Here is a 12,530-nt window from a genome sequence, read left to right as displayed (position 1 = left end):
TTAACTGAACTGACTGCATTTTGCAAATGAAGTGGACAAAATACAACATTAAATCGCCTGATAAAATTTTTTTTCAAATAATTAGAATGCTTTCCAGGAGAAATAGGTCCAAAACTTTCGATGCATGTAACTGATAGGAAGTAAATGTTTTTCTTAGATAAAATGAACTTACTAAAGTGAAGAGATTTATACTTCCCTGATGTGCATCAATGGCCTGCTGAAATAACTGTACCTAAAACTCTGCCTGATGAAGAACTTTTATGCTTGTGAAAAAAGTTCATTCTATAAATATAAAGCATCAAAATGAGATAACATTTATAATCAGTGTTATTATGTAGAAAACAGCACAATGCAAATTCAAATAAATGAATTACAAAGTAATCATTTAATGAATACTCAAAATTAAGTTACATATCTTTATTAGTATTAGCTTTTTTTTGCTAAATTAAATTTTTAGGTAAAGCAAAATAACTACATAAGAAAATGACACTTTAAGATCATACGGTATTTATAAAAAGGCACTTGTGGTTAGTCTTGCAACAAAACTGTATTTAGGGTAAGCTAAATCATATTTTCATATAAACCTATGAATATAACCAATGAGATAGGAACAGTATAAATAAGAAGTCTGCACTATTTACACTTATACAGAAACTAGCCCAAATGGTGCAACAAGAAAATATTTGTTGTTAAAAGTGAGATTATAGATTCTGCATACATATATATGCCATCTTATTATTTTAATGCTTTTATATTGTGTGCAATTTCTATACTACACTGGATACATACTTGCATAGAATTTTTTTTTATAAAATATCACTTAATTATGCATTTCACATCACAGTAGGAGCTTTTAGTAAAACAGTACAAAAACACTACCTCAGTAAAGGGCAAATCCTCCCAAATCTAATTTCTCTTAATGTCAGGTTTCTTGCTTTTGGGAACAAGGAATACATTTCCGTCCCTTGTCTGCTGCAGGGAATACTCACTAGGGGAATAGGGATCTCCATTTTCATCTCGTAGCATGCTGAAGACCTCAAGATATAAGGTGCTGAGCTGTTTTTTCAGGAGATGGAGGCTTTTGTCATTTTCTCCTTTTTCTTTCAGCAGCTTTTCCTTCTCATCTTTTAAGTGATCCAGATCTTGCTCCAGTTCCACGATATTTTCCAGTTTTCTTTTCCGGCAGTTCTGAGCAGCCACCTTGTTCTTACCCCTCCTACGTATATCTCGAATAAGTGCAAGCTGAGCCTCGTTAAACTGCTCTTTTGACATCATTTCATTGAAGTCATCCATAGGAAGGTTAATAATTTTTTCTACAGGGAAAGAGATATGAAGAGCTTTTGCTCTCATCTCATCTCTCGTGAAATGGGATTCTAGGCGGCTTGAATGCTTGTCTTTGGTGAATGGGGTTTTCTGGTGACCAGGACTGGTGGGCGATTCCTTCTTTGGTGTGCTTACACTCTGCAGCACATCAGGCACTGGAATGGCCGGGCCCTGCGCGGGTGACATTGGATAACTCATGTCTTCTTGAAATGGCACTGGCTGTGTCTTGGTGCTACTCTGCTGAATGCTTCCAGGAGCACTGTCAATATCTTCCATTTCAGAATCACTGAAGCCAAGTGGCGTGTCTCCATAGATGGAAGACTCTACCGAGTGTTCTGGTGATGCCATGTTGGAGCTTGTGTTCAAAGAAATGCCTGAGTCAGAATCATTATATTCTGGTGTGTTTTCAGGATGGTTGCTGTTAAACGCCTTACAAAGTGAAAGGTCAGAAATATCAATGGGCTCATTTAAAAGTTCTGAGAGTGACTGGTTGATGTGGGTGGGGGAAGGCATACTGCTGTTTATGTTTGTTTCTGCTATGAAAGTTGAGTAAAATTCCTCACAAAAATCAGTGTTTATTGTGGCATTTGAATTTAAAGAGTTCATTCTCAACTGGTTAGGATCTTCTTCGGGGAGCATGTTGCCAAAGGAGTCCTCAAATGCATCGAGGAAATCTGGACTGCAGGAAGCTACTTCTTTTTCCATTGTCGAGAGTGAAGTGTAGAAACTGTAGCTGTTGTCAATTTCTGTTGGTTTAGCTTCAGGACTTGGAACTATGGTGGCCTCAGCCAGCTTGTCATTTTGAATGTTAAGACACTGCATAAATAAATGTTAAAGTAAGATTTTATGTAAGCAACGCCAAAAATTTTCACACCATTAACCCATATCTGAAGCTGGTTTTAGGTGGTGTGTATATATGCAAGAAAGCATGCGAGCAAACCCGTTAAAGTCTTCAAGTCGTTCTTAGAAAATTACATAGCCTATCTGAGCTGGATGAACCCTTATAATCATCCAATCATTTTATACAGATATGGAAAATGAGGTCCAAAAAGTTGTGACTTGCCCAAGGTCATCTATATGCCAAAGTGTAGTCTGATTTCTAGCACAGACATTCATAAATTGATTTCCATTTTCTAAGCATAAACATGATTTTAAGAGTTTCAAAGTCAGATTTGAAATGCTTGCCATCTGTCCTAGTCATCATGGTGGTGCACTATAAATCTTCTGCTTATTATGAAATGAGACAGGACCTGTTATTTTGCTGAAGTATAGTCTTAAGTAAGCTGCACAGGGTGATGTGGGGCCAAGTGACCTGTCTGGGTCACAAAGGTGGCACTTGAATCCAAGTCTTCCTGACTGGGAGGCCTGCTCTTTAGGCATAGAGGCAGCACAGGAGATAGACCACTGGGCCTGCAGTCAGAAAGACCTGAGTTCAAAATCAACCTCTGGCACTGACTAGTCATTTAACCTCTCTCTGTCTGCCTCAGTTCCTCAACAGTAAAATGGGGATCATAACAGCACCTACTCCCCAGGGTTGCGAGGATGAAATGAGATGATGAATGAGATGATATCTATATAGCACTTAGTATGGAGCCTGGCATAGTAGGGGCTATGCAAATGCTTGTTTTTTTCCTTTCCTTTTTCCTAGAGAGCTGCTACTCATTAAATAATTAGTTCTTCTGCTGATGGTTAGTGAAATATAAAATAATGCCTTTGTTCTTGGCTCTTGATTACCTGTAACTCTGGAATGGACATCAGCTCCTCCCACACTTGTTCTATATCCTGCATACTGTTGTCCACTACTGAATGCAGGGCAGTTGATCCAGGTAGCTGAGCTTGATTAGAAGTAACAAAGACTGGGTTGCTGTCAATGTGATCTGGAACAAGTGACTGAAATGTGGCTGAAGAAACCTAAAATTGAGAAATAATTTATTTAAAATATGAGGTTCTTACCAATAATACATGAAACCACAGTCCTTATGGAAACTCCTATGCCCCAAGCTATGATTATAGCTTTTTAAGTTCCTGTGTCTCCCTTCTCCAACCCACCCCATATCTGACCCTAATTTCTTTTCTGTGCCAGATACAATTTTGTTCTTCCTGACCCAATTGACCCTCCCTACCTCTTACCTCTGCCCCCCCATTTATTATCTTGTTCATTATGTGATAAACTTCAAGCAACATCTGCTTGTGGGTGACAGTCAGAATTAAATGACTAAGACTGGGGCGATTACCCATTCGTCTCTGTACCTGATCATTTACCAAGTCAGATATTGGCCTATTCATGCAGGCTTTATTTTTATACAACCATAAAAAGTGGATGTCTTGTGCCCATGGCTATTCTAACTGCTATCTTTAGTTGTTAAGAGTAACAACAATTTGGCTCAGGTAGTTTTTATCTGGCTGAATTACTGTAATTAAAAAGTCAATAACAATGGTTACAAAGAAAATGTTTAGTGCACACTTCAACAATATGCTTTTCTGCACAGAATTTCTTCCCAAAAGGTCTTTTTATTTTTTTTAAAAAGGAAAGCCCCTTTATGTGACAGCAAACAACTGAAAACTAAGTAGCTGTCCATCAAAGCAGACAGCCATTCTGGATACAGAAATTGTGATCCATGAATGTTATGGAATATGACCTGTGCTGTAAGGAATGATATACGTGATGAATACAGAGAAGCTTAGAAAGATTCACATGAAGTAAGCAGAGCCAAGAAAACAATACAGACTAACTACAACAGTGGAAATAGAAAGAACACGCCCCACCCCCAAAAAAATCAAAAGTGAATGTAAATATCCAGAAAGACTCAAATGAAGAGGGATAAGAGGACACCCCCAAATCCACCCCTTTGTGGAAGTTGGAGGCCCACAGGTATTGCACATGCCACATATTTTCAGATTTTTCCAATGTATTGATGGGTTGTACTGGTTTTTTCCTCTTTTTTGGGGGGTGGGTAGGTAGTAGTCTTTAAAAATGATTGTTTGAGCTGTGTGACCCTGGGCAAGTCACTTAACCCCAACTGCCTAAAAAAAAAAAAAGACTGTTTAATGGGACAGCTCGCTAGGAGGGAGAAAGGAGGAATAATGGGGGAAATATGATGATGTAAAACAGAAGACATCTAGAGAAGAGCACACACTCATGTCACATAGAACTGATTTTGTGGGTTCTAGAGTTTTTGTTGGACATCAGCCCAAAGCTTTACCTCATCATCTTCTACAAATGGGAATGTCTCTGACAAAAGCTGCATGCAGTCATCAAAGAAAAGAGCATCTGCTTTGGGGATGTCAGCGACCTATATGAGAGAAGCAGAGGTAAATAGGAGGGAAAGTGTTGACAGCATTACTCAACAGACATAGTCTAGTTGAACTTCCCTTACATGACATTTAAAAGTCACTTCACAAAGAAACTGATCACTTACCTGGGAGTAGTTGGCAGATGTGCTAGGCTCAATGTGCTGGGCTGGCTGAATTGGGAGAAATTCACCTGTTTCTTCGTCTAACTGCAGTTGGGCCAGAAAGGCCTTCTCTTGTTCCTTCTGGAGTTGTTCTTGTCTTTCCTTTTCAAGTTTCTTTTGTTTTTCCAGCTCATGCTCTTTCCGCCTTTGACTGAAGTCAAACACTTCACGCCTTGCCCCAAGATCTATGTCTTGTCTCCAGAGGATGTCAATCAAATTCATATCCTATGATGAAGAAAGAAAAAGAAGACTACTAGGTCGAGAGGGTTCCTAGATACAGCTTCCTTTTAGTTTTAAGCACACCCTGTGGAATATGAAAATGCTTACTTCTATAGTATGTATGTATGTATGTATGTATGTATGTATGTATACACACTTAGAGAATGTTTAATATTTATAAAAGACACCATATGGCTAAGTAATTGATTTTAAAATGAATTTTACGCATAACATCTATGTTTAAGATACTTACTAAAGGCAGGATAAAGTCAATTCTCTGTGATCCATAAGTGAATTACCCACAATAAGTAAGGAAGCCAACACTGACTTCACCTGCCAGCCCTTTCTGAACTTTTCCTCTTGAATGACGGTTCATGCTTAGAGAATGTGACTATTTTTAACAGTATTCTTCCAAGCGAAACTTTAACTATGAAGGAAGCCTGTGGAAAGCCACAAAATGTGCAATCATTCAACAAATAAGTGCACTGACAATATGATGGGCTGAATGCTAGGCACTTAGGGTCATGTAAAGAAGTTGAACAGGCCTTCCTGTTCTCACTATCAATCAGTTTATAATCCAGATGGGGATAAGCCCTAGGCATGAAAAGAAATGACAAAACCCACCACACCAAAAACCAGTACCACATTTAATATAAAGGGAAAGGAAACTGTGAAATCCTTGAGGGCATGGCCTTAACTTATTTATTTTTTTATCTCCTAGGGTCTAACAGTATCTTGCAACTGGCGGTATAGCTTTGTTTTGTTTTTTACCCCTAGTCATGTCCAACTCTTTATGGTCCCATTTGGGGTTTTCTTGGCAAAGATACTTGAATGGTTTGCCATTTCTTCTCCTGCTCATTTTACTGATGAGGAAACTGAGGCAAACAGGGTTAAGTGACTTGCCCAGGGTCACACAGCTTGTAAGTGTCTGAGGCCAGATTTGAACTCAGGAAGATAAGTCTTCCTAACTCCAGGTTCAGTGCTCTCTCCACTGCCCCATTTGTACCCCTCAGCACTTAATGTGTTTGTTGGATAAATGAATCACTCACTTTGGTTAGTGGAAGTGATTATGGATAAGATAAACAAATGCAAATAAAGATCTACTGCTCTTGCTAAGTGGTTGGATATAGAGTTGAGTAGGAGAAAAAAGAAGTTGAAGAACATTCCTGAGATTTCAAACTCCAGTGACTAGCAAGATGGTGACACCATTACAGAAGTGAGAAGTCTGGAAAAGTAATGTGTGTATTTTCGGTTGTTTTTTGAAAGTTGGGGGAGGGTGCTAAGTTCAATTTTACATATGCTGAGTTTGAGGTGACAGAAGTCTAACAAGCAACTAGAAATATAGGATCAGCCCTGGTAAGTGCAGTCAGGGCTAGATATATAGATTTGGGAACCATGAATACAGAGATAATGAGAAAAAAGTAATTTCATTGTACAACGTCTGATTTAACTGGAGGATCAAATAATGTTCAGGTCTGGACTTCTACATTAAAATAACTTGTCGCCTATATAGTGATTTACTTAACAACAATAAGGTTTCCCACCCAAAAATATCATCCTCCTGCTGCTAGGTAGCACAATGGATATAGCACTTAAGAGTCAAGAAGACTCAAATCCTGCCTCAGTTACTTATTAGTTATGTGATGCTGGGCAAGACACCCAGCCTCAGTTTCTCCATCTGTAAAATGGAGATAATAAAAGCACCTACCTCATAGGTTTGTTGTGAGAATCAACTAACATAAGCAAAGCATTCTGCAAATCAAAGTACTATATTAGTGTAATATTAGTATGAGTCAGATGCTTTCCTATTAACTGCTAGCTGGTGTTAACTCACTGACAATAGTAGTTTTGATTCAGTATGTGGTGGGGAATAAGGCGATAATAACAGAGCATGTAAGAGTTCTCTTCAATAGGGTATGGAAACAACACCAGGAGGAGTAAAGTAGATAAGGACTGCAACTCACCACTTTCGATTTTGCTTAGTTGCCCTAATAAGTGCATCCAGTCCCAGCCCCATTCCCAGCTTCCCAAGGCTAAAATTAACAATTATTTCAGCAAGCATTAAACCTATTTTTAGTCTCAGAAGCAGGGCCAGGCCACCAAACCCAGAGGCATCCCTGCTCATTGGATGATGGGAACACACATCTAGCCCTAGACTGTTCAGGTCTTAAATTGTGCTGAAACCTTATTCACACTTGGAATAATTTTTGGCTTCAGTACAATTCTAGACTTGGACTTTATAATACATACGCAGACGTTTTAACTGGTATAGTTAAAACCCCAAATCTCCCAGACTTTAGAATCTGTTCAATTTAGAACTATAAGCTAGTATAATTTGACAGTTAATCTAAGAGTATAAACATTATCTCTCCCATATACGTACTGTGTGTGTGTCTATTCCTGTGTGGGGAGATGGGGAACAAGAGAGGCAATTTGGAGAGAGGGGGAAGTGGGAGAAGAGATTTCTAAAAGACAAGAACGAGATTCCTATTTTCAGATTCTAGACAGTTTGAGTCTTGTTTCTTATTATTGTGTCCACAAAGGTCACTAAAGTGCCTTCCAATTCTCAAATTTAGCAATTCTGTAATAATAAGGTGTGACATAGTACATTATACTGGACTAGATGTCAAGAGACCTGGGTTAGTTCTAGGTCCACTACTGGTTAATCAATATTACTTTTTCCAGAAGCAGAAATCCCACAATTGTTAATTTTGATTAAGGAGGCATTCCATATGTTAAGAGTCCACAGAGAGAACCAAAGGAATGAATGGAAACACTCAAAAGCCCATCATGCCTTAGTCTGTTTGTCTCTCTCTGTAAAAATAGGAATGATACTACCTACTTCCTACTTATCTCATGGGATGTTCAATCTTAGAATGCTTTGAGTATTCTGGAAAACCAATATAAGAAAACCTGGATTCTAAGCAAAGCATATCATGTCAGAGTTGTAAGAGACTGTTGAAGCACTTCAATCTAATCTGTACCTAAAAAAAAAAAAGATCCCCTATACAACATGACAAGCATGTTTTTATTTTGGGGCTGCCAAAAAATTAATGTTTTTTAAACTTATTTCCATATTTTGTTCTATGTGCTCATATACTCTCACACATCAGTTACTGGGTTTTATGCTCTCCTAAATAAGAAGTGTTCCCTGCAAGAGGCAGTGTGAGCTGAGAACATGACTTCACTCTTCAAAGTTCTTGCATCATCCAAGAGGAAATAACAATCACAACAAAGCACTCCATGAGGCTAGCTGGGGAAGGGTGGGGAAAAGGAAATACCCAAGGAAGAACTAAAACTACCCTAGCATCTGTATATAAAATGAGTCGCCTCTCCATGGTATCAAAAGAATCAGGGATACAGTATACAGACATCAAATATATAAGCTAAGTTTTGGAGACAGAAAAGAATGTATAGAGTTTTCTAAGAATTCTGATAGGCATTTCCTTGATTTGGGGTAAAAATACATGGGTAACTTGTTAAGTGTAATCAAGCTTAGGCTTCCTTTTTCTTTTCAGATGGCATATGGAACAATATTGTCTGGCACTCAGTCTTATTTTTTTTTTTGGTTCTTTTGGTGATATGTTGTTACAGAATCTGTTCCAAACCCACTGCTAGCTTGGTTTAGACAAAAGAAGATAATTTTAGTAAGATAAGCATAAATGTTCAACAATTCATGTTAAACTACCATCTGGCTCCATCGGAAATATTCGTTTAAAATTTATATATCAGCACTTGCCATCTGTGTAATCTGTTACACATTTTATGAGGAAACTGCCTGCATTGTGAAGTTGGACGATTAACTCTTACTGCTTTTAAACAAACATCTTTGCAATAGGATAAACAAAGATAGAAAGAGGCCCTGAATACATAATCCCCATTTCACATGTCCTTCAAACACAGTTTAATTCCCTCTCTCCCCCAGTACTCCACTGTGGACAGGTTCAAAGCAGATAGAAGGAGGAGGATCAAGGGAAGAAGTCTAAGTAAACTTTTTAATAAACTAATCCCATAGAAAGTAATTTTAAAAAGAATTACAAACAGGTTTCATTTGGTGTTTTACTTTTAAGTCAGGAGGGATTTCACCCCACCCCCAACCCCTAATTTTCCTTTGTAAATCCAAGTTTTCTCCCATGCTTGAAAATATTCTTCTCCCTCATCCTTGTTCAGTCATGTCTGACTCTTCATGACCCCATTTGAAGTTTTCTTGGCAAAGATACTGGAGTGGATTGCCATTTCCTTCTCTAGCTTATTTTACAGATGAAGAAACTGAGGCAAACACAGTTAAGTGACTTATCCAGGATCATCCTGCTAGCAAGGTATTTGAGGCCAGATCTGAACTCAGAAAGATAAGACCTACTGACTCCAAGCCTGGCACTCTATCCACTGTGCCACCTAGCTGCCTTACCTCATCACTGCCTCCTGAATCCTTCAAAGGTCAATGTACCTCCTACAAGAGGTCTTTCCTGAGTCTCCTTCCCCCTCACATAGTAGGGCTGATCTCCCCTAAATTCCATGTACTTAACTCTCTATATATTGTATCTACTTATTTATATGTGTATATATATATATGTATGATATATGTGTGTATATATATATATACATACACACACACTTATTTATGTACATTTTGTTTGTGAGGGTAGAGAGTATTATATTTTTGTTGTATCCTAGTACTGAGCACAATAGCTGGCATATAGTAAGCACTTAATAAATGATTGATTGGAAAAGAATGCTTTACCACAGAACTGCTCCAACAATAAGCTGCCCATGCAACTAAATTTTACAATCAATCAATTAATCAAACAAGCATTTATTAAGTGCTTACACAAAAACACCGGAGATGGTCATACAGAGAAAAAGGAAAAAACTGTCCTGGCCTTCAAGAAAAGTACAACAGTAGGCACAACACATCAATCAGAGTATACAATGTCCAAACAGAGGAGGCGATAAAATGGGTGGCCTTAAGCGGGGGTGGGGGGGGGGTAGGGGGAGGAAGGGAGGACAGGAAAGATGGGAAAAGCTTCCAGAGAGCAATGGTGATTAAGCTGAGTATTAAAGGAAGCCAGGGATTGAAATCCGGTACAGAGGTGTGAACACTGCAAGCAACAGCAGACAGACTAGTATGAGTAGAGTGCATGAAGGGGAAGGGAATGTTAGAAGACCAGGAAGAAGGTTCAGAAGGCTAGGTTTGACTTAAAAAGTCAAAGGGCTATGTTTGATCCTGGAGGTAATAGGATACTGAGGGGGCGGGTGTGTGTGTGTGTGTGTGTGTGTGTGTGTGTGTGTGTGTGCGTGCGCGCGCGCGCACAACATCTTTATATATAATTATGTAACAAAAATAATTTGCTGCTAATGAAAAACTTCAAATAGGCTTAATTTCCTCTAAAATTCCAAGTTAGTCAGGTCCTTAGAACCAAATTCATAGGTTTTATCACTTTATTTCATGCCTTCTGTGGCCCAATTGGCTTGTAAAACATTGCCTGGGGTAATCTCTACTTAAAACTAAACTTAAGTTACTATATAGCATGTAACTGTACCAGGTATTGAATTACTTTCATTTAGTTGATTTTTTAAATCTTTTTTTATCTCTTACTTCTTTCAAAGATATACATGAATATAATATATCCTAAGGTTAATCTAGTTCAACCCTTTCCAGTATAAACTGCCCAACTATTTCTGCAAAATCAGGGATGCAGCAGAAATTGTATATAGATCTTAATTCTCAAGGCTCATGTATGAATTCCTAGAGACTTAAAAGGCTATACAATTTAGGAAAGATTTATTTCTGGGATTGTAAACGTTCAAACTATACTTCCCAATATCAGAGTATGACTCACACAACTCTTGTGAAAACTTTTTTTTAGGAGGCCACTGATATGTTCTCCCTCTGCTCCCCAACCCCAACTCTCCTTTAATTTTTAGTGACAGGACAAGTATGGTCTCTAGAAACAAATCATTTCTGTAAAGTATACACACACATACATACATACATATGTTTGTAAAATACACATAAATATACACATACATATACATATAAACACAACCAGAAAATGATCAAAAATGGAGGGGGAGGGGATAGAAGAGGGTAAAGAGAGAAAATGGCTCATATTTAAATAAATAATTCTTTGCCTTCCAAAAACAATTATATCCTAGATTAAGCTAACAGGAAGAGTAAGTATGTGAGCAGTATTACAGCCTTTGACTGTTTGCAAATAGAATTTAATTATTTTATTAATCAAAGTGTTTGTAAACCTATTGAGATATTTTGGCTCGATTTGTTTCATTTCACAACTCCTCATAATACTGATGCAATAGGAAATAAAGGAAGTGATTAAATAATGATTTTTTAAAAAACTAACATAATCACCAGGAAAAACCTACTAGAATAAGTTTCTTGAGAGACAGAAGTCAGCATGGCAGTAAAGTGGAAATAGCATTAGATTTGGCATTGGAGAGGACCAGGATTCAAATCCTGATTCTACAACTTACTATTTGTGTGAACCGGCTCATTTGACAAAGATGGGGTGGGACAAGATTTCTTCTGAGGACCCTATGATCCTTCATGACTATGTCTTATTTTTTTGTATTTCCTTCAGGGCCTAAAACATATATTGTGCATAGACTCGTAGAGAATGAAAGAATGTCAGAGGTGGAGAGGACTTTAGAGGGTATCCAAAATTTCAATCTGCTGATTTTACTGAAAAGCAAATCAAGGCTAACAAGTGAGCAAGGTCAAGGTCACGTAGTAAGTTAATGACTTAGAGGACCAAAGCTAGGATCCAGGCCTTCTTAATCAGCCTAAATGCTCTCTCCACTGCTTATCTGTTGCAAGCTACAGGTAAATATTTATTTTCAAAAGTGCTACATTTACAAATAACTGAACTGTCACTAGCATGGAAATAATCTTGGGAGACTGAAAACCTTGGAGACAATGACTACTCATTCAAATTTTCTTTTGTTTTTATAAAGTCTTCCCCAAATGGGTTAACAACAGCAAAATTCTCAGATTTATACCAACAAATTCAAGGCAATTTCCTAAACCAAATCAGTTAACAATTTAATAAACTGAAAAATAACTTTCCCACTCCACCCTCTTCTTTTTTGAGGTGGGTAATTACTCTGTTTTTCAGTTATAAAGTAGTCTAGCTCTACTTGACCTGGTATGCTACCGTATACAGGTATTTTCACATGCTGCTTCTTAGTTTACAAAGACACTTCCTTAGTAATAACTCCAGGATCTATGAAATATGCCCCTGCCAATTTATAACACACGCTCATCATGCTGTCTAGTAAATTACTGCAGCACAATACAAAGCTAAACTTATACCAGACGATGAACCAAATACCTAACACAAATCATTTTCAGGATGAAAATGTGTATCTTGACCAGAAAAAGAAATTGTAGTTGGCAGTTCATTTTTGAAACAGTGGGTTAATGCCATCTGCTACAAGTACATCATTCTTAGTTATGCTTTGGAGGTTATACACCTAGCATTCTAAAAGAGGCTTTTATATGTGAACAAAGTACTG

The 12,530-nt window shown here is 37.8% G+C and overlaps 1 protein-coding gene across 6 annotated transcripts in view; it reads right to left on the bottom strand.

Annotated features, from left to right (window-relative positions):
- Nucleotides 1-366: 366 nt before the first annotated feature.
- NFE2L2 (NFE2 like bZIP transcription factor 2) overlaps nt 367-12,530 on the bottom strand; it is a 35,215-nt gene continuing 23,051 nt past the window's right edge. For all 6 annotated transcript variants that reach the window (XM_078146961.1, XM_020991042.2, XM_020991039.2 and 3 more), the window contains 4 exons: nt 4,743-5,003; nt 4,527-4,616; nt 3,058-3,234; nt 367-2,139 (listed from right to left, as the gene is read on the bottom strand). In XM_078146961.1, the coding sequence (XP_078003087.1) occupies nt 907-2,139; nt 3,058-3,234; nt 4,527-4,616; nt 4,743-5,003 (1,761 nt within the window). In that variant the 3' untranslated portion in view covers nt 367-906. The remainder of the gene's footprint in view (nt 2,140-3,057; nt 3,235-4,526; nt 4,617-4,742; nt 5,004-12,530) is intronic.

Source organism: Phascolarctos cinereus, unplaced genomic scaffold, assembly GCF_003287225.1.
Source record: "Phascolarctos cinereus isolate Bilbo 61053 unplaced genomic scaffold, phaCin_HiC Scaffold_726;HRSCAF=1367, whole genome shotgun sequence".
In the NCBI taxonomy this organism is placed as follows: domain Eukaryota; kingdom Metazoa; phylum Chordata; class Mammalia; order Diprotodontia; family Phascolarctidae; genus Phascolarctos; species Phascolarctos cinereus.
The sequence above is the reverse complement of the archived record's forward strand: the minus strand, read 5'-3'. Positions and strand labels throughout refer to the sequence as shown.